This window comes from Clupea harengus, chromosome 15 (assembly GCF_900700415.2).
Source record: "Clupea harengus chromosome 15, Ch_v2.0.2, whole genome shotgun sequence".
Taxonomy (NCBI): domain Eukaryota; kingdom Metazoa; phylum Chordata; class Actinopteri; order Clupeiformes; family Clupeidae; genus Clupea; species Clupea harengus.
The window spans coordinates 24,135,260-24,157,542 of record NC_045166.1 but is presented as its reverse complement, the minus strand read 5'-3'; the positions used below and the strand labels follow the sequence as shown (position 1 = coordinate 24,157,542).

At 43.5% G+C, this 22,283-nt stretch overlaps 2 protein-coding genes across 2 annotated transcripts in view; both read left to right on the top strand.

Moving 5' to 3' along the window:
• lama2 (laminin, alpha 2) overlaps positions 1-6,463 on the top strand; it is a 102,054-nt gene extending 95,591 nt beyond the window's left edge. Inside the window, 8 exon segments of the mRNA XM_042709885.1 lie at positions 501-584; positions 1,599-1,711; positions 2,218-2,407; positions 3,190-3,348; positions 3,666-3,819; positions 4,984-5,114; positions 5,394-5,616; positions 5,914-6,463. Of these exon segments, the coding sequence (XP_042565819.1) occupies positions 501-584; positions 1,599-1,711; positions 2,218-2,407; positions 3,190-3,348; positions 3,666-3,819; positions 4,984-5,114; positions 5,394-5,616; positions 5,914-6,068 (1,209 nt within the window). The 3' untranslated portion in view covers positions 6,069-6,463.
• Positions 6,464-15,557: 9,094 nt separating this feature from the next.
• LOC105901194 (enoyl-[acyl-carrier-protein] reductase, mitochondrial) overlaps positions 15,558-22,283 on the top strand; it is a 7,472-nt gene continuing 746 nt past the window's right edge. The window contains exons 1-8 of the mRNA XM_031582096.2: positions 15,558-15,708; positions 18,703-18,800; positions 18,997-19,128; positions 19,541-19,684; positions 20,613-20,715; positions 21,416-21,518; positions 21,673-21,746; positions 22,139-22,199. Coding sequence (XP_031437956.1) covers positions 15,581-15,708; positions 18,703-18,800; positions 18,997-19,128; positions 19,541-19,684; positions 20,613-20,715; positions 21,416-21,518; positions 21,673-21,746; positions 22,139-22,199 — 843 coding nt within the window. The 5' untranslated portion in view covers positions 15,558-15,580. The remainder of the gene's footprint in view (positions 15,709-18,702; positions 18,801-18,996; positions 19,129-19,540; positions 19,685-20,612; positions 20,716-21,415; positions 21,519-21,672; positions 21,747-22,138; positions 22,200-22,283) is intronic.

The following is a 22,283-nucleotide window of genomic DNA, read 5'->3' as shown; positions in this document are numbered from 1 at the left end:
AAATGGATCTAGCCCTCTGGGATCAGTCCCATCATGCTTTTCTGTATGCTACATGTGGTTCTATGAACCAGCTTCTCCATTGTATAAGCCTTGCTTCAGCAAGCTAACACTAACCATGCTACAGCCATAATCCATGCCAACGTGGCTTTCACCATGCTTTACCCAGGTAGTATGGCTTACCATACCTGACCATACCTGAAGGCTTCCATCTGTAGCTATCCATTTCACGTATTACTTCATCTGTCTTTAAACTAGAAATCAGTCAGAGTAGAATCGAGTGGTTGCCATAGCTGTGATGTTTTAACGTAACTCTACACATGCCTACATGAAATGATCAAACCACACACACACGCTTTCTCTCTCTCTCTCTCTCTCTCTCTCTCTCTCTCACACACACACACACAAACACACACACATCCCTGTCTGAAGTTTGCCATGTGCAGGTAGATGCTATGCTTTGCTGCTTCCTCTGACTCCCGCACCTCCTCCACTCTGCTTAGGCCACCCCCCCAGCCCCAGCCGAGACCACCAGTGCCCCAGAGGAGACCCCCGTCAAGCCCCCTGTTGATCCTGATGCTGCTGCGGTACTGCCCCCCTGCCCCCCCCCCCCCCCCCCCCAACACACACTCATGCTTCTATGCTCTGTCGATCGTTGAAGCTGCTTTTAATGCTGCGATGCCTATAGCCCTTCATAGCTACACTGCCTCCCAAACACACTGACTACATGTGCGTGTGTACCTGTGTGTGTGTGTGTGTGCGTGTGCGTGTGCGTGTGCGTGTGCGTGTGCGCGTGTGTGTGTGCGTGTGCGTGTGTGTGTGTGTGTGTTTGAATGTGTGCATTCCTCTGCTGCCATATCCTTTGACTGTACTCAGAACATCATTGCCTCTTTTCAGCCTGCAGAAAAGTCACATCGCCTGAGGTCTCTCAGCGGTCTTCAGGAAACTTTTAGCCGACGTGACAATAGGCCACAGTGTGTCTCAACCCTTGCCTCTGCACTCATTCTTGAAACATTTCAAGTCATTGTCAGGGATTCCTACTGAAAGTCGTCTGACACAGTGGTGTCTTAATGTCCCAGAGCATATAGAATCATTTTCAATTAGAATGACACACTTGAAACAAGGCCTCCATGCCCTATCTGTAGTTCCGATATCCTCGTAGGAGTGCAGAGTAAACCCCAGCCTTTTACAACAGCACCATCTAGTGTTTAATGTCGAGAGTAAAAAGAAAATTAAAAAAGGTTGAATCCATCATAGGTTTTTCAAAGCAGGGGTGTTGAACAGAGTTCTCTGTTTTAAACGGATGGATATTTGTACCTCTGTCGTTACTATTCAACACATACATCTTTAGTTTACAAATATATCTTTAGTTCTTTTTTTTACCATGAGGTGTACTTCCAGACCCTGAAGAGACATTTTTGAAAGACAACTTATCCGATTTAGAGCATTCAGCTTTTTAAAGAGTCCATTAACAACTGCATGATACATGATCAGGACTGGGAATTGATCTGACTTCATCCACCAAGCTTTGTGGCGTTGGGTAAAAAGATAACAGCCGTGTGTTAGACACTAACTGCTACTCCTGCTCCTGGCCCCCATAGATCTCATGTGCTGCTGAGGCTCCCCCTGGTGGCCTGGAGATGGCCAAGCAGTTTGGACTCTCCAGAAACAGCCACATGGCCTTTGGGTTTGATGACACCAAGGTCAAGAACAGGTAATGGTCACAATTATGAATCATCATCATCCATTTGAATAATGGTTTGTTAGGCTTAGTAGCTTTTGTTAGATTTAATTTATTTTATTGATATATGCATATAGGGTTATTATTTTAGATATATGAGTCTGGCTTCAAGGAGTTAAGATTGTTTCACATAATCACAGATATATTCATAAATACCTGGGGTTAATAGTATGATTATAAAAAATGTACATACATAATTTTCGATATTATTGGAAACCATTAACTACTGACACTGAAAACTGGTCTATCTCTGAGTGGTTCTAGAAGGTTCCATCTTCCACATAGAATGTGGGGAGGTGTAGTCTTAGTAGAGCACTGTACTGCTCTCTCCAGCTTTGTCACAAGCACAAAACACCATAAGCTTGCCATCCATATATTTAATATATCTTTAAACCTCACAGTCACCATCCGGAAACCACTTATCTGAGTGAACAAACACCAGAGGCCTGAAATCACCACACTTGTCCTTCTCCTCACAGGCTGATCATTGAGTTTGAGATCCGGACAACGGCCGAGTCCGGCCTGGTGTTCTACATGGCCCGGATCAACCACGCAGACTTTGCCACGGTGCAGCTGAAGGAGGGACAGGCCTACCTGGGCTTTGACCTGGGCAGCGGAAACACGTCCATTGGCGTGCCTCGCACCATCAACGATGGAAAGTGGCACAAGGTCAGAGGTCATGAGACGCACACAGACCATCAAAGCCATATGATCTCATTTTATGTGCTCCAATGCTAACTCATATTTATAAATACTATACTGTTCTATATTATACTATACTATATTAAAATATCATTCCTTATACAGTAACATAATATCAGTGAAGTTACGTCAGCATGAGATATTCACTAACCTAATATTGCCACATTATCCCTGATGGCCTTTGAGTTCAACCCAGAAATCTCACAATGGGGAACTTGGGTCTTCTTGTAAACCTCTCTTTCTGGTTTTACTCAGTGTAGTCCAGATAACTGTAATCCAGATTTGTGAAATACAGCAGGAGACATGAGATCTCCCATAGAAGAGACTGAGGGAACAAAAAAAGAAATCAACGAGTTGATTACATCAGACAGATTCACTTTGTGAATTAAATGACTTGCTTGTTCCCGTTACTCAAACTGTTCCAGCAGTGCCTTCTCATAAAGCAGAATTAAGAAAAGAACTGACCCATAGCTTTTTAAAGCATTTCTGCTTTGCAGTGTAATATCCAGTTATAGTATTTATACAGTTGTATACAGTTATACTGTTGTGTTGTATAATGATTGAAAGGTGTGGTCCAAGATTTGAATCCAATACATTTTTGTCAAATTCAGTAAAATGCTCCTCTCTGTCCTCTAGCTGTCTATGAGCTGGTGAGCTCAACTAGGGTTAGAATCAGAGACTATGCCTTTAATAATCAATGTTTTAATAATCCTATAATGATACCTATCCATCATGATACACTTGTTCAGATCCGGGTGGCAAGGCAGAAGCAGACGGGCATGCTGACGGTGGACGGGCGCTTCTCCAAACAGACCAAGAGCCCCAAGAAGGCAGACATCCTGGACGTGGTGGGCGTGCTCTATATCGGTGGGCTCCCAGTCAATTACACTACCAAGAGGATCGGCCCAGTACGTTCGCTCTCCCTCTCTCACACACACACACACACACACACACACACACTAGGACATGTACATAAAAATCTCTGTGTCATATTTTAAATGTCATACAAAAAGGGTAATTTAAAGTACTTAACATAAACATTTGCAAGTGTATGAAAGGCATCACGATATGTTAGAATAATCTAAGATAGCATGAAGGGAAAATGTATTCATTTAACCTGTTTCCGTAGGCGTCATATAGATATATTGACGAGATTTTTTACACCATATAGTACATATAGATGATACTCTGTGGTACTGACAACATGGGATGTTTTTTTTTCCAGGTGGTCTACAGCATTGATGCTTGCATCAGGAAATTTAAAATGCTCGGCACTGAATTGGACCTTGAAAACCCCACGTCCAGTTACCACGTCGGCACTTGTTTTGCCCATCCTGAAAAGGGCACCTACTTTGATGGCACAGGCTATGCCAAAGCAGGTACAGGCCAACATTCCAAGTCTGCTTTCTTAATGCACGTTATGTTGAAATAAGTTATTCTTTAGAATTTCATTACTCTAGGATTAATGCTGTCAGGATTTATACATACTAAATTGATGGACCTTAATCTAATGTGGATGAATTAAAGGGGCTTTTACAGTACAGTGCAGTAAAACAACACCAGGGCACAATAACCAGAAAGTCATTTGAGAAGGTTGTGGCAGGCAGCAGTGTCACCTAAAGTCAGATCTGTAATGATGGGAGAGAAGTAGTGCACCTTTTAAAATCATGTGTGCCAAGCCATAAACAATTCAGTAGCTCTGATTACCTTACATTTGCATCCAGTCAATGTAACACCTAATCTCAGTGATCCCCAAACACAATGAAGCCATAATCCTAATTCAGATTTAGGATCACCGAATGCATGGTCCCTTACAGACCAATTACAGAACTTGTAAACAAACTCTTGAAACTCTGTTAACTACAATTCATAGTTAAGGGTAGGGTTAGGGATTGGGTTTGATTAGGGTGATGAACTTGATCAATTTGGAATTCAACAAACCAGACTGTAAAGTGTTAATGGATGTCCAATCATTCGCTATTATGGCACAGTTTAGCAGACTTTGAATTCTACCAGAATTCAGTAATACTGCCTGTTTTCAAAGGAGAAGTGCAGGTATGATGAGCGATTGATTGCCGAGGTTAGTTACTCAGCCGAATCAGGTTATGACGGGACAAATGCCAGGGATGTGGACAAATAACTGCTGAGCTCATTACAAGGAAATGAACCTGTAACGTCCCCCAGAGGTAAACTGGGAGATTTGTTTTACTTTCTGTTGGCTCTTTATTGGAATCGATAGATAGATAGATAGATAGATAGATAGATAGATAGATAGATAGATGGATGCTTTATTTATGTATGTATTGGTTCTGGGTGCATGAGTGTTTTCAGGTCTGTTTCCACTGAACCACGGTTTTCCACAGTCCAAGGAAGGTGTGAGTGTGTGTAGCTTAGAGTGCTAAATAATGCTAACGTGTCCAACACCATAATGATTGACAATCTGAGACTGGTCTTTATAAACTAATATTGTGTGTGTGTGTGTGTGTGTGTGTGTGTGTGTGTGTGTGTGTGTGTGTGTGTGTGTGTGTGTTTGCTGGACCCAGTGGCCTCGTACAGAGTTGGTCAAGAGGTGTTAGTGGAGCTAGAGTTCCGCACGTCTCGAAGTGATGGAGTTCTCATGGGTGTCAGCAGCCAGGTGCAAGATGGGATGGGCATCGAGCTGCACAATGGCAAGGTGAGGTCTCTCTCTCTCTCTCTCTCTCTCTCTCTCTCTCTCTCTCTCTCTCTCTCTCTCTCTCTTTCTCTCTCTCTGTATGTGTGTGTTTGTGTGTGTCTCATCTGAAACTTATATCAAAGACAACATCTATCAGTCGAAAATGGCCTTTGTAAATTATGATTAAGGGGAATTAGAATTTTATACCAACATTTTATGTCATTAAACTGTAGAGTCCAATTCTATTCTATTCCATTCTATTGAATGTTCCTTTGTCTGTTCTCTCCCTGCCCCCACCAGCTTCTCTTCAGTGCTGATAACGGCGTGGGCGTCGCCACCGCTGTCTATGAGCCTGAGGAGGAGGCGGGGCTCTGCGATGGCCAGTGGCACACCGTCTCCGCCCGTAAGATCAAGCACCGCCTGGAGCTGGTGGTGGACGGCAAGAAGGTAGAGGCGGCCAGCCCCGGCGCCCACTCCCCATCTGCGGACACCAGCGACCCCGTGTACTTTGGTGGCTACCCAGGTACCTCATCACAACTGATCTCAGAACTGTTCTTTTACCGATCACTTCCCACATTATGGAAGCTAGTCCTGTATGGGATCCCAGTGGCTATTTCTAATGGGCCATTTAGTTGATATTTATGTAACATGATGCACATTGGTGATGAATCATATATTATGAAACTCATAATTATTCATTGGCAATAAGGTAAGGTGCTGTGGCAGTGGTTATTAGCGTCAGTCACAATTGTCTCACACACTTACTTGCACATTAATCCAACCCATTAACTGTCCTCGCTATCTCCTGTGTCTTTTCTAGCTGGACTGAAGCAGTTTGGGCTGACCACTAGCACGCCGTTTAAGGGCTGCATACGCAACGCTAAGATCATAAAAAGCGGGAAGGCCCTGGAGGTCCACTTCAACAAGGCCCTGGAACTGGAGGGAGTCCAACCACTCTCTTGCCCTGCCGCGTAAACCCAACCCACTGATCCCCGGACTTGTCAGTGGGCCAGCACAAGACTAGCACAAACTTACACCAAAATCACCTAAAAACCAAAATCTAGGCTATGTGAAAGGCCACTCCTCAAACTGGTTCAGACTAACCAGTCCAAGAACTTGGCATTTTAAAGCAGTTTTAACTGAGTGTTATTGGAATTCCCAACCACCTGATAGTAAACCCATATTGAGTGTTGAATGTGGACTCTTTTAAATAAAAATACAAGGATTTTGTGTTGCATGGTTCCATAGATAAATGTCTGTCATCTTGTCTGTCAGCAGTTCAGTGTTCCCTGTAGCTTTTTTTGCATGGTGTGGACTTGCTGTACAGTGTATGCTGCAGTATTAATATACTCCCCCTGAAGGCACTTAAACCCCTGGGTATTGTAGTCTTCTTCTATCCTTGTGTCTGAGAAATTCCCATGAATTACATGTAGAGTAATTATTCCATATTTTTCCATGAGGTATGTTCATCTGCTACATAACTGGCACACAACGGTACCTCCATCCAAGCTATTGGATGCTTCTGCAGAGGTCAGGTATGGATGGCCCTCCCATAGGTGGATCTCTCCACTCGAAGTTTCAGAGAACTGGGGTTACAGCAGAGTAACCTATCAATATGAGGCTTCAGGCCATCCACAGACAGTGGTAGACAGTGGAACCCGGCCAGTCAATACGTGCACTTGTCAATACTTGCCATCTGTGGCAAGGCAACAGTTATAATGTTAAAGTAAACTTTCTAAAAGTACTGAATGTTGATGCTCCATTGGAAGGGCAGTACATAGAATATACTGAAAAGCCAAGGAAATCACAATTTAATGTTAGCCTGTGACAAAATGTATGTGACAGGGGTGAGGATAGCCTACCTTATAGTTGCAGTGTGCTAGTTAGCTTGCTAAACCCCCTTTAAGCATGTTAATGTTAGCAATGTAATTAGTTTACAGTGACGTCACATTAGACAGACAAACACAGCAAAATAAAGTGTCTCAAAACAGACATAAATGACCTGGAGAAATACAGAACATAAATGCATTACCTACTTGAAAGGTACTGACATAGAAAAAAGACTTTCAGTGTAAAACAAAACCACTAAAAAAGGCTGACAAGAAGAAACAAAGAAAAGATTGTCATTAAAAAAGCACATCAGAATAAACAAAACACATCAACATTAACATAAATAATAAGATTACAAATTATGGTCAAAAGGATCAAGTTTGTTACATTTTTTTAATCAAAGCTGAGGTTTTTTTCTTAATGCCAAACTTAATGTCTCTGTTTTAGCTCAATAGTAAGAAACACACTTGATGGAGTCATAAATGGAGTCAACGCTGTGGAATGCTGTGCTTTGATATGAAGCTGTACCTAGGTACTCTAGGTAATCTGGTTAAAGGAACTTAAGAGGAACTCATGTAAGGCGTGCATGGCCACTACTCGATTTCCTGAGCATTACACCACTACCAAAAACACAGTCTCAAAGTTGTGAAAACAGTCAGAGACTCATACAAGGAATTGTGTGAAAGTGTCGACCAGTGCGAGGTTGTGTGAAAGCGAAACCCATGTAGGGTTGTCACAGGGAGGAAAGTCACAGCTTTCTCAAGCCCTCTGGGTCTCCTCCCGGACAGACCACGCTGTTGTGAAACGACCCAGTTTAAGGAAGTGCCTGTCCCATAATGTGTGTGCTGTGTCGCTGGTGTACAGAAAACATGGACCAGACTTAGACCAGCACAGGTTGGTGTGTGTGTGGATGTCTGTCTGTGTTTACCTCCAATAGTTATGGGTGTTCTAGTCCAGATACCTGCAAAACTATTGAGAAAGTTAGACACAGACTTGTTATCATAAGGGTATGTGAATACATACTAAAGGGATTCAACTACTGAAACAATAGCTCTGACGAGATCATTTGTTGTGCACACCAGGAAAATAACAGAGACAGTGTCAGTAATATGTGTCAACTACAAGATTATTTTACTGTAAGAGCGCAACGAGCTCCGCAAATGGACTTGGACAGGGCAGGGCACGATCAAGCATAAACGGGTTGAGTAATTAATGGGTGTGGCAATCAAGTGATTTTTTGTGGGCCCATCACAATGGTTTGACCATACCTTATTATCGTTCACACAGAGCTCAGTAATTGTTCCCCACTGGAGCAAACAAGTTTCTGGTCGTGAACAAAGGGGTTTACATCAGAGGAGGCCGAGGTTCTGGCTGTGAATAGAGGGGTTTACACCAGAGGAGACCGAGGTTCTGGCCGTGAACAGAGGGGTTTACACCAGAGGAGATCGAGGTTCTGGTCGTGAACAGAGGGGTTTACACCAGAGGAGGCCGAGGTTCTGGCTGTGAATAGAGGGGTTTACACCAGAGGAGACCGAGGTTCTGGTCGTGAACAGAGGGGTTTACACCAGAGGAGATCGAGGTTCTGGTCGTGAACAGAGGGGTTTACACCAGAGGAGGCCGAGGTTCTGGCTGTGAATAGAGGGGTTTACACCAGAGGAGGTCGAGGTTCTGGTCGTGAACAGAGGGGTTTACACCAGAGGAGATCGAGGTTCTGGTCGTGAACAGAGGGGTTTACACCAGAGGAGACCGAGGTTCTTGTGCAGGAGGTCCATGCTCGACATGAAGTCATTTTTGGGGACCGCCAGCAGGCATTCTCGTTTTGCAGAGGTAGACAGCCTGGGACCTAGTCACTCAGTGCATCAACAGATATGGCTTTGGTGTTTTGAGAAGTGCTGCACAGTGTAAGAAGCGGTCCAGCGATGTCAGGCGGAGAGGGAAGCAAAAGCAGCTCCTCTGCCTCACGGGGACGCTGCAGTCCCCTCACCCTCCTCACAAGGGCTCCACCACCCTTCGTTCCTCTGGTGTACGCACAGGAGGCAGATTGTATTACATGTTTTGTTTGTGTTTTATTTACCATACTAATAGGAATAATTCATTGATCGAAATATGTTTATCAAGGAAAGAACTGTTCTGCTAACTGGTCCCTCCTGTGATGCGCGTGGTCTGTCTAGTTGTCACCTCCCGCTGCTGTTTGGCCTCCCTTTGCAGTGCTCCTGCTAATGTGTCCTCTGCCCTTTAACCTTTGACCATTTGTGTTTGGCCTCTCTATGCAGTGCTCCTGCTAATGTACCCTCTGAAATGTTTTGCCATCCATGATCCATGCCAGTATTGTGAAAAACACAACATGCCATGAAGTATTGTAAAGTGCCACCTGACCTGTCCAAGCATCTAAAAACACATTTTTGACACATTTTTAGGCAAAATGGTTGCTCAATCACAGACCTGCCGCTTGACAATGTAATATTGAATTTGTCAGGGTCTAAATAGTGGACCCAAAAGCAGACGCTGATACAGGAGTGAGAATAAAGCTGAGGTTTTAATACGTTTGGGAAGACACAAACTCAGGAATGGGCACCATGCCTAAGCAAATAACTACAGTAAGCAAATAACTACAGCAACAGGACTCATACCACACATCATGATCATACCACTTCCCTAAATTCAATCTGTGCAATCCAGCCAATCCACAAGAGCTGGTCTGAAGAGGGCTCTGCTCGTATGTTGCCTGAAGTCTGGGCTAAACACAAGTTGGACTGTGGCAAAGAAAACATTGATCCAGTAGTCATTGATTGACTAATTCACCCGCCACACAAGCAGTATCCAATCAACCCCTGAGCCAAGAACAGCAGTTAAAGAGACAGCAGCAAATCTGGAAGCTGAAGGCATTGTGAGAAAAGGAACCTCAACTACCAACAGCCCAGTTTGGCCAGTCCGTAAAAAAGAAACTCATTTATGGAGGCTGACCACTGACTTCCCCAGACTTACCAGACTCACACCCAAGCCACCCCCAATTGTTGCGCAACCAGCCACCATCTTAAATGATGTACCAGCCAATGCAACAGTCTCTACTGCATGTGTATTGGTACTTCAAAGTGGATAAAAAAAATCACAAGACAAGTTTGCATTTACGCAAGGTCTTCATGACAGCCCCATGATGTTTCATGAGGTTTTGAGTCAATTCCTGCTAGTGCACAAGAAAAACATTAAACATTAAACTCTCTCCCTCTTTCTCTCTCTCTCTCTCTCCCTCTCTCTCTCTCTCTCTCTCTCTCTCCCTCTCCCTCTCCCTCCCTTTTGTTTTTGGCACATTCCTTTTGCTTGAGCTCTCACCCACAGGCACCTTCTCTCTTTCTTTATCTTTTAATATTCTGCTGATGCTTGGATGACACCCACGCACCTAGATGCATCCTTTTCTCAGCCCTAGACATCTTGCTTTTGACTGCAGTTTCTTATTATTTTGATTATTTTCAATTGATTGATCTTTTCATATTCAAATGTGTGTGTGTGTGTGTGTGTGTCTGTGTGTGTGTGTGTGTGTGTGTGTGTGTGTGTGTGTGTGTGTCTCTGTGTGTGTGAGAGACAGAGAGAGAGAACGAGTGAGTGACAGAAAAAGACAGAGAGAAACTGTTAAGGCTTTCAGGGCACAACACCACATTTCAAGAAACAATGAAAAGAAACAAAGAAACATGTTGCACAATGTCCGTCACTCCACTTCATGAATTCTACTCTTGAAGGCTCCTCCAGACCAGAGTGTAAGTTAACATCAGAGAAGCTTCTGTCTCAAAGTTCCAAAAACAGTCAGAGACTCATACAAGGAATTGTGTGAAAGTGTAGACCAGTGAGAGGTTGTGTGAAAGCGAAACCCATGTGAACCTAATTTTGGTTTAAACCACATCTCTGTTGTCCACTTCTCTTCACATTCTCTATGTTATGCTCTACTTATGTGTCAAGCCAGCCCTAACACCAGACGAGGTTGAAATTGCCAAAGAAAGAGTCACCAATCTGGGCCAAGGGATCTCAGTAGCTGGCAGACAACGAATCACAGACCGAGTGAAAGCGTTCAACCGGACACCACAGAAGACACTGAACTTTGCCTGCTCGGTTACCAGGTTGAGACAGAAGAAAAAAAAAAGAGACCCTGGACTAAGGTTTGAGCCAAACTAGGCCACCATGGCATATGGCGAACACCAACGGGCCAACTGGTTCTAACTACTGGTGCAAGAAGAGAGATGATGAGACCCAGCGCATGTGGGACCCAGAGCAATGAAAGCCAGAGTGAGTGAGACATGGTGCTGGCCCTGGTCCTGGACCAAGACGACTTTTACCGGCAATGCCTTATCTGCACTAAGGCCTGTGAAAAGGTGAAGTCCCTCCCCCTTCTCACTTTGTTCCCCTGCACCTGTGGACGGGTCCAATTGGGACTGATTGGGCTAAATTAGCCCCTGGTGCTGCCACTCTTAAAAGGCGCACTCATTGTGGTTCGAGAGACAGACTGAACAGGCTGCAAGAAGCTGAGACAAGGTCCTAGACGAAACCTGTGCGACACAGTTGGACCGTGTCTGTTTTAGTAGCTTTAGTTTTGTTCAGGGTATGTTTCTTTGTTTTGGGGTTGGGATTACCCTGGTGTATGTGCTTATGATTTTGGGGTTCAAGTCCCTTAGTTTTTGTATATATGTTTAAGTTGTAAATAAATATACAGCTGTATTTTTATGAGAAAGCCACTGTCTCCTGCGCTGTGTGTTCTCCTGACTACCTGCAACCACGATCCAGAAGCCTACATCCCACATCGTGAGATGGCCGGCTTGAGCGGTCTTTCACAAGGCCAATATGGGAAAAACCAGTGGAGGTCGAGATGTCCCATGCTCCAAGACCAGTCAGCCATGGACACATCTTCAGATTCACTTCACAGGTCCATTGCCACTAATTGGGTGACACAAGCACATCTTAGTCCTGATCCATCGATTCACTCGGTGGATAGAAGCCATACCCACATGCAACAGCACTGCTGAAACGGCTGCAAGAGTCATGACTGATTAAATCTTCTGAAGGTGGGGCTGTTGATACAAACTTTCTACAGACAACGGGACCCTCTTTGTGGGCAAAGTCATGAAAGAAGCCATGAAGCTCATGAAGGTCAAGCTAAAGCTTCTACATTCCATACGTTCCACAGCACTGACACAACACACATTGCAACATAAGGCAGCTTTGTGATGGTTAAGCAGTCTGGGCCATAATTACCCCAAACGAAGCCACCGGTGCTTGGCAAGTGTCAGAAGCACAGTGCTGTATTATGCACATTATTTTGTTATTGTTATTCATATGAACATGATCTAGGGTGGTGCATTATACTCAGTACCACCTTCTGAACCATTTTGTGTCGAAGTTCTCGATTCATTACATTTATGAGATATTCATATTCCAAATGTACAACATTTGAAGTTACAACCTGAGCCAAAAGTACAACTTTAAGACGCTACAACTTTTTTTTTTTAACTTACAACCTGAACCCTTACAAACCTTCCTGTCTCAAGTTTGCTAGTTTGCCAGCCCCAGCCCCAGCCCCAGCCGAGACCACCAGAAGACCACTGCTGCTGTACTTTAAAATTAAGTGGAAAGACTGGAAAGTGAAAACCCCACGTCCAGTTACCACGTTGGCACTTGTTTTGCCCATCCTGAAAAGGGCACCTACTTTGATGGCACAGGCTATGCCAAAGCAGGTACAGGCCAACATTCCTAGTCTAACATTCCTAAGTCCTGTATTAAGCTATCAGAATCAGAATCAGAATAGTATTTATTGCCAAGTAGGTTTACACCTACCTGGAATTTGTTCTGATGTATAGGTGCATACAGTAAACATAAAAACATACAAACACAGTAAGTACTACACATAACATAAAACATAAAAACACAGTAAGTACTACACAAACACAATAAGTACTACAATACAAAAAGCAGGGCAGGAGTGCAAGCTATCAAGATTTCTATGTCTTAAGTTGATGGACCTTAATCTTATGGTTGAGTTGAGTTACAATGGGCAATACAACAGCACCAGGGCACAATAATCAGGACCACCTTTGAGAAGGTCATAGTAGGCAGCAGTGGTGCAGGAAGTGAAATCTATAACAACGAGAACTAAGTAGTGCACCTTGCAAAATCAGCGTGTTAACCATTCACTAATCACAGAGCAGCTCTGATTACCATGGTTTTGTATTCAGTCAACATAACACCCAATCTTACACAGTGAAGCCATAACAACAATTCAGTTTCTCCTCCGATCATCAAAATGGCACAGTATACCAGACTTTGAATGCTACCAGAATTCAGTAATACTGCCTGTATTCAAAGGAGAAGGGCAGGTATGATGAGCTATTGATTGTCTCCGCTGATGTGTGGAGGTGTTTGCAGAGGTTAGTTACTCAGCTGAATCACGTAATGACATAAGTCAGGATGAGTGCAGAGGCTGTGGACAAATGACTGCTGAGCTCATTACAAGGAAATGAACCAGCATTGTCCCCCTGAGGCAAACTGGAAGATTATTTACTTCGTGCCGGCTCCTTATTGGAATCCAATAGCACATATTGGTGCTGGGTGCATGAGTGTTTTCAGGTCTGTTCCCAGTGAATCATGGCTCTCCACAGTTCGATGAAGGTGTGTGTGTGTGTGTGTGTGTGTGTGTGTGTGTGTGTGTGTGTGTGTGTGTGTGTGTGTGTGTGTGTGTGTGTGTGTGTGTGTGTGTGTGTAGTTCAGAGTGCTTAATAATGCAAGATGTCCTTTAGGAAAGGTGTACAACACTGTGATGATTGATGATGTGTACGTGTGTTTGGTGAGTGTGTGTGTATGTGAGTGTGTTTGTGTGTGTGTGTGTGTGAGTGAGTGAGTGAGTGAGTGAGTGAGTGAGTGAGTGAGTGAGTGAGTGAGTGAGTGTGTGTGTGTGTGTGTGTGTGTGTGTGTGTGTGTGTTTGTGTGTGTGTGTGTGTGTGTGTGTGTGTGTGTGTGTGTGTGTGTGTGTGTGTGTGTGTGTGTGTTTGCTGGACCCAGTGACCACGTACAGAGTTTGTCACGAGGTGTTAGTGGAGCTAGAGTTCGGCAGAGGTGAAACTGAATCCGGAGTATTTTTTTTAGAATTTTTTTTTAGATTTTTTTTTTAGATTAGATTAGATTCAACTTTATTGTCATTGCACAGAGTACAAGTACTGAGGCAACGGAATGCAGTTTAGCATCCAACCAGAAGTGCAAAATAGCAAAAAGTGCAGAGTATGTGCATATGTAAAGTGTAATAAGTGAACAAATAGATATGTACAGTAAGAAATAGATATGCAATATGAACAGTAATTGGGACAAGAATAGCAGCAATTGAAGAAAGAAGTGTAGATATGATAAAGTGCATATGTAAAGTGCAGGTGTAAGTATTAGTGGTGGTAATAAGTGAAATGAGGTGAAGAGGTATTAGTAATATTATATTTAAGAAGTATGGTATAAGTACGATTAATACAGTAATAAGTGGTAAAAAAAAAAACATTCTGGTGCAAATGTTCAGTGGCTGGAGGAGGGTGTGGCAGTCAAGCCAGGGTGGAGGAGGTAAGTACAGTGCAAATGTTCTACGTGCTTCGTTTCTGCACTTTACTGGAATAAAGACAGATTGCTGCATCAACCACAAAGAAACTTTCTTTTTCTTACAAGATATTGAGTGTGGAATTTAGAGGATTTGGTGTTGCATGGTTCCATAGAAGGTTCTGGATAAATGTCTGTCATCTTGTCTGTCAGCAGTTCAGTGTTCCCTGTAGCTTTTTTTTGCATGGTGTGGACTTGCTGTACAGTGTATGCTGCAGTATTAATATACTCCCCCTGAAGGCACTTAAACCCCTGGGTATTGTAGTCTTCTTCTATCATTGTGTCTTGTCAACTTGAGATCAGTCACTGAAATTACCATGAATCACATGTAGTGGTTCATTTAAAAAAGAATTAACCATAAATATTCCAAATATCAGCTACATAATTAGCACACCAGTACCTCCAGTAATTGCAATATGCATCATTGCAAATGAAATACACTCAATGGAGTCATGACATGGAGCCAGTGCTGTGGATTGCTGTACCGAGGTACTCACAAAATCTGGTTAAACCAGGAACTTAAGAGGCTGTTAAAATTGACCACTAATCGTTTTCCTGAACATTACAGGACTAATTCAAATTGCCGTAAAAGGTTGTGTGTTTTTGTGTGTGTGTGTGTGTGTGTGTGTGTGTGTGTGTGTGTGTGTGTGTGTGTGTGTGTGTGTGTGTGTGTGTGTGTGTGTGTGTGTGTGTGTGTGGTAACAGTCAGCATCACTACACTTAATGAACTGTATTCATGTAGGTTCCCCCAGACCCAGTGTACCACCAGACTATGTTTTCTAATCTCAGAAAAGCCATCGTCCCACAGTTGTAAAACCAGTCAGTGACTCATATAGAGACTGGTGTGGAAGGTAGTGAAACCCAGCGTCACAGGGTGGACAGTCCCAGCTTTCTCAAGCCCTCTGGGTCTCCTCTCGGATAGGCTGCTGTGCTGGGGTCATGACGGGGTCAGAGGAAGTGGGCGTCCATCATGCCTTCCATAATGTGTGTGCTTTATAAGGCAGCTCTGAGAGAGGACAGCATCAGTGTGTGTGTGTGTGTGTGACATGCTGAGAAGTGTGCTGCGGAGGGTGCTGGGTGGAGGTCAGGGATGGGGTGCTGGACCTAGGAGGCCCATCCAGTCCTGCTCAGCGCTGGTGTACAGGAAACATGGACCAGACTTAGACCAGCTCAGGTTGGTGTGTGTGTGGATGTCTGTCTGTGTTTACCTCCAATAGTTATGGGTGTTCTAGTCCAGATACCTGCATACCTGTGTGTGTGTGTGTGTGTGTGTGTGTGTGTGTGTGTGTGTGTGTGTGTGTGTGTGTGTGTGTGTGTGTGTGTGTGTGTGTGTGTGTGTGTGTGTGTGTGTGTGTGTGTGTGTGTGTGTGTGTGTGTGTGTGTGTGTGTGTGTGTGTGTGTGTGTGTGTGTGTGTGTGTGTGTGTGGCTGTTTGCCTGTGGTTTCCTCCAATAGTTTTTCTAGTGAGTCCTTGTCAAGATGCCAGCAACACCATTGAAAAAAGCTAGACATAGACTGAAAGGATACAAAAGTTGAAAATAAAGGCTGGGACATTGGTGACAGAGTGAGAAATATTTATCAGAATAAAGTAAAGCTATTGCAAGATTATTTTACTGTAATACTGTTAATCAAAAGACTAAAGGATGTAAGAGGAGGAATACATTGAGATTCATTCCATGCTTTAGGTATATGAAGTAAAGGCAGCTGTACACAACACTGCATGCATTGGGTATTTCCTAAAGGGGTTATTCCACGCCAAACGGGACAATTAAAGGAAAATTCCCCACTCGACCATCTCAGATTTTAGATTCAAATATTAGCTCTCTACTCCCAACAGTTTTGTCACAATAGGATGTTTTAGGGGGGAGGGGGTACCAATACTTGAGACGCTTTTTGAGTAGCGTTTTGTGAAGAGCCATTTTCAAATTGCTATTACTAGAAAAGTATTTAAGCTAGCTCCTTCAAACTTTCTAGGCTTAAAATATGATACCATTACTTGAGAAATATCGACTTCCAAGGGTGTGGCTTGGGTATATCATAGTATTCGGGGTGCTTTGCGCGAAAATTTTACTTTACGCTCTGTTGCAGCATCTTTGAATACCTGTGGAAAGCTCAATGTTAGCTGGAGAAGCTGGAGACTTGATATTATACACAGACCTTCCTATGTATGCTTTGTATGTTGTAATAAAAACTTATGTGATGAATGGGCTGGAAGATATTAAAGCTTGAAAATGGATGAAAACCCATTTTGTGCCATTTTTGGCATGCTATAGCAAAAAAATGACAGCATTTACCAACATGAAACAATTTTTTTTGGAAAGATTAGATACTGTATTTGTTCTTAACATATCAAACATTTGTGATGGTGTTCTGCCTCATTTTCTCAAAATATTTGAAAATATGGGATTTTTGTACACGCCCAGCATTCAATGGCCTATGGAAGCATATTCAAATGGTAGCAAAAGGTAAGTTTATGACACAGAGCTTAAACTGCGTTTGTGTAAAAAATCTGTGTATCATATCAAGTCTCTAGCTTTAACATTGAGCTTTCCACAGGCCTTCAAAGATGCTGCAACAGAGCGTAGAGTAAAAATTCCAGACAAATTCAAGCACCCCAAATACTATGATCACCCAAGCCACACCCTTGGAAATCCATATTATTCAAGTTATGGTATCAGATTTTAAGCCTAGAAAGTTTGAAGGAGGTAGCTAAAATACATTTCTAGTTATATGAATTTGAAAATGGCTTTACAGAAAACGCTGCTAAAACAGTACAGGCACCCCATCACCCCTAAAACATAATTTTGTGACAAAACTATTGGGAGTAGAGAGCTAATATTTGGGACTATACCTAATAAGAAGTGTATGAACAACTTTTAATTTTTTCAGCCAAATCTGAGACAGTTGAGTGGGAGCCATTGTCCCGTTTGGCGTGGAATGACCCAAAGATGATTTATGCTTAAAGCACACACATGCATATATTGTTATATTTCAGGTTTGCTGGTCAGTTGACCCATTGGTTTGCTTTGCACAGCATATCCTTGCTCAAACCGCTGAGATTAACTTTAAAAACCTGAAAGGAACATTACACTTGAAGCCATTGGTCAACCATTGGTCAGGCAGGGTTTATGGGAAAGACCAAATTGTGACAGAAAAAAGTGAAATGTAGTATCTATATGAGCCAACGACACTTTTACATTTGTGGGCTGAACATTTACTGTCTGTGGATACAAATGATATAATCAAATTAAGCCGTAGTGACATTTTAACGGCTTTCCAGTAGAGAGTAGAGTCTGCCCCTGGTAAATGGCACCATCTTGAGTCACAGCATCCTTGACTTCTCAGTAGCACACAAGCCAAGGGGACTCTATGTTGAGAATAGATATTTCTGATCCAGCATCAGGCTATTTTTCTCTCATATTATTTGAAACAAGACCAGGATGTGTGGGGATATTATCACCACGAGAAAAGATGTATATGCAATGATGTAATGATAAAATGGGGGTGTCAAAGTCGTGAGGATTAATTCAGGATTGTCATTTCTTTCCCGCCTTCCTTTTACTTTCTTAGTATCTTGCAGGTAAAGTTCAGTGCAGCCCTAGTTTTTAAAAGTTGTAGTTCTAAACAGTGTGTGCATTTTGGCATCCGCTTTGGCATTTTGGCATTATTTGGTAATAGTGCTTTGGTCAGGCCTCCAGAAAATAGTAATTCAATAGACATGATGAAGGGTTTCTGAATATTCTGGTGCATTTTATATGGCAATTATACACATGCCTGAGCTTCCTTTTTCAGGCAGTTGCTTTGGAAACTCTGAAGCTGGTTTTACTGTGTGTTAAGAATTACATCATTGCAGTGAAAAGAAGCATGTGCATTTTGTCATACTAAATATGCATACTGCAGCTGTCAGAACAGTACTCTATGATGATCAGTGTAGTACATTATGATGGAAACAAAGACAAATGGGTTTTGTGACAAAATGTTATTATTAATTCAATCTATATAATCTAACCAATATCCTTGTTTATACCACGTATAGCTAAGATGCAACACCCCTTTTTCTTCATGTGCCACCACTCTCCACAGGGTGGCACTGTTTCACATATATAACAACATTTCTGCAGTACAAGTCGAAAACCGTTTGTAAATTGCATGCTGTTTCACTTGATAAGGATGGAGCAGTGGGACTTACCAGCGGTTGGTGCACACAGTGTCAGATTACAGATTCTTGCTGCTCCTGTGAATCCTGCAGACATAAATATGATGCAAGGTGAGGTTCACATCCAAATGGAAATTCAAAATAGACTCCAATCTCCTAGCTAACAATTTTTCATTCTAAAAACGTTCTTGCAACATCTAAACATCTTCCAATATCTAATGGTGTTAAACGTTGTTAGCTGGACTGTTGTGTTGGAGAGGAAAATGCTTAATTTGCTTCATATTTTGTTTGGTTTGGGGATCCACAGGAACCTATCCCATTCTCCCAGAGTTCCCAGCAGTGGGTGGGAATGAGGGGATGGGTGAGGTCGTGGAGGTGGGCGCTGGGGTCAGCTCAGTGCGTGTAGGGGACTGGGTCATACCTGTGGACGCTGGGTTTGGTGAGGAAACCATCATATCACTGAATCAGGAAGCAACTTGCTTCTAGGACCTGTTGACTGTTCTATAAATAGTCAGTGATCATTAGTGAAAAGTACTGAGTTGAAATGACTAAAAGACCTGTTTCATTACAGACAATAACATTTAAAAAATATATGTATGATCTTCTTTATTGTCATATGATGCTTAAAAATAGCTTATCAGGACACATCTTCATAAATCAGTTGTCTCAGGTTTGTGTGTGTGTGTCTGTATGTGTGAGGGAGCAGCTGCACCTGTCTCGGATAAGGCTGATGGTATGTGTGTGTCTGTGTGTGTGTGTGTGTGTGGTGTGTGTGTGTGTGTGTGTGTGTGTGTGTGTGTGTGTGTGTGTGTGTGTGTGTGTGTGTGTGTGTGTGTGTGTGTGTGTTGTAGGAACTTGGAGGACAGAGGCAGTGTGTGATGCTGCAGACCTGCTGAGTGTCCCCAGGGACGTGTCCCTCCTGGGGGCTTCCACCGTCTCAGTCAACCCCTGCACGGCCTACCGGATGCTGCACGACTTCCAGCACCTCAGGCCTGGTGTGTGTCTGTGTGTGTGTGTGTGTGTGTGTGTGTGTGTGTGTGTGTGTGTGTGTGTGTGTGTGCCGTGTGTGTGTGCCGTGTGTGTGTGTGTGTGCCGTGTGTGTGTGTGTGTGTGTGTGTGTGCCGTGTGTGTGTGTGTGTGTGCCGTGTGTGTGTGTTTGCCGTGTGTGTGTGTGTGCCGTGTGTGTGTGTGTGTGTGTGTGTGTGTGTGTGTGTGTGCCGTGTGTGTGTGTGTGTGCCGTGTGTGTGTGTGTGTGTGTGTGTGTGTGTGTGTGTGCCGTGTGTGTGTGTGTGTGTGTCTGTGTGTGTGCGCGCGTGTGTGTGTGCGCGCGTGTGTGTAGGTTCACCGTCACCCCACGTCCCAGAGCACTACAGACACTGATACGGATCCGGCCCAGATGTGGCCCGCATCCCAGCCGTATCCGTCACTGTCGAGTGGTCCCTCTTTAATTAGCACAGACTAGTACCCTGCACCATTTCCATAACTGGGGTTGAGTGTGGGCTCACTGTTATTATATGTCCCCCCCCTGAGAACTTTGTCTTATAATGGGGATGTACATCTGCGGTTAAACTTAATTATGGTTAAAAAATGAACATTTGATTTGAAATGAATTTAATTTAATTTTCATTTCAGAATTTGATTTTGCACAGTGTTATACAGAATTCCCTGCCTTCTGAAACACTTTAGTGTGAGTCCAGTCCTAAAAGTATCAAACATAAAAAAAATACAAGAAGAGGGGACTTTACTTTAGTTAGGTTGTCAATACAAGTAGTCCTCTACCAGTACCAACAGTGTTATGAATGGACATGCTGACTTTGGTACAGTATATTTGAGATCAGATGGATTGAGGACAAATGTTTCATTAGGTTAGCTAGTTACTGATTAGAGTTTGTTTACCCATGCTTGTGTTGGGCTCTTCGGCAGGGGACACAGTGATTCAGAACGGTGCGAATAGCGCAGTCGGGCAGGCAGTGATCCAGATTGCTGCGGCGCTGGGCCTGAGGACCATCAACATCGTCCGAGACAGGTGCAGCTGCTCCCTCCCTCACACACACACACACACACACACACACACACACACACACACACACACACACACACACACACACACACACAGACACAGACACACACTCATACATGCGCATGCATTCACACACACACACATACACACGCCTCTCAAGGGCACTCAAAGACAGCAGCAGTGTGATCACGAGGCCCCAGGACAAAGGCAGCAGAGCTGGCGGTCCACAGAGACGGCCAGGAGCAGGCTAGTTAATCAGGGGCCAGCCTCAGAGATACAGTACGAGCTGTGCTCGCTCACATACAGTACTGGAGGAGAATGCAGGGTTTGCAGTGTGTGCGCACTAAATGGCCATCAATGCAGCTTTTTTTTGTTTGTCTGCTTAGCTTCTTTTGTTCGTCGGGTAATCTATATAGCCTCTCCTAGTGAATGAGCGCCTGGTCACATCTAGTCAAAGAAATTATGTTTTTATTTTGCAATGTCTCCATGACAACCCTAATTATGTCCGCTTTACGTATATATGTCTCCTCCTTAAGTGCATGGATGTAACTGTGTATTGTATATAAAAGTGTATATAAAAGTGTTCATGTAAGATTATGTAAGATATTGCAGATGCAACTTGGCCCTAACCCACACAACAGTAAGTAAGCCCATACTAACAGTCATCAGTCACCGTGAGTCATGTTATGACTGTGCCCTTGCTCAGGCCCAACTATGAGGGTCTGGCTGCAGAGCTGAAGGCCAGGGGAGCTGATCATGTCATGACCGAGGACGAGCTGCAGAGGACAGGACTGGGCCACATATTACAGGTGAGAATATACACTCGCATTCACCTGACTGGCAAAACGAACTGACGTTCTTTTAGGTACTTTTTTTTTGTATTCTTAGGGAGAACACGTTCTTTCTTCTGCAAGTTACAGATGTCATGAGATTAAAAAGGAAACCAATTCCTCTCTGTTCCAGGAGGTCCCGCGGCCCCGGCTGGGTCTGAACTGTGTGGGGGGGGTGAGCGGAGGGTTAGTGCTCACCAGTCTAGAGTGAGTTTGGTTCCCTCTCTACTCTAACTGATACCACCATACCAGAGTGTCAACACCCACCCAGCATTAATGCAGTTTTTAAGATGCTGAAAGGAACCAACAAAGTGTTCGTTTCTGTAGAAAAAAGAAATGATGTCACTGAAAATGACACAGCGAGTGTGGCCTCCTGAGATCTCCTCTTGAAACAGCAGCAGAATGTGAGCCAGTTTATAGAAGCAGATGGACTGAAGCAATTCGGGACACACTAAGCCAGATCTCAAGCTATTTTCCTAAATAATTTATTTAAAAAAAAAAAAAAAACATTTTCTAATGTGACTCTTAAGATGGACGATAAAGCAGGCTTTTAGGGGATTATGTGCATATTGAATCCAAGCTTGTGATTGGGTCCTCAGCTCTGGGGGGACTCTGGTGACATATGGTGGCATGGCCAAGAAGCCCCTTCAGATCCCAGCAGTGAGTTCAGCATCCGTTTCTATACTTCATTCACATTTTTTTTTTTTTACTAATAAATGGAGCCATTGTATTTTGTGTGGTTAT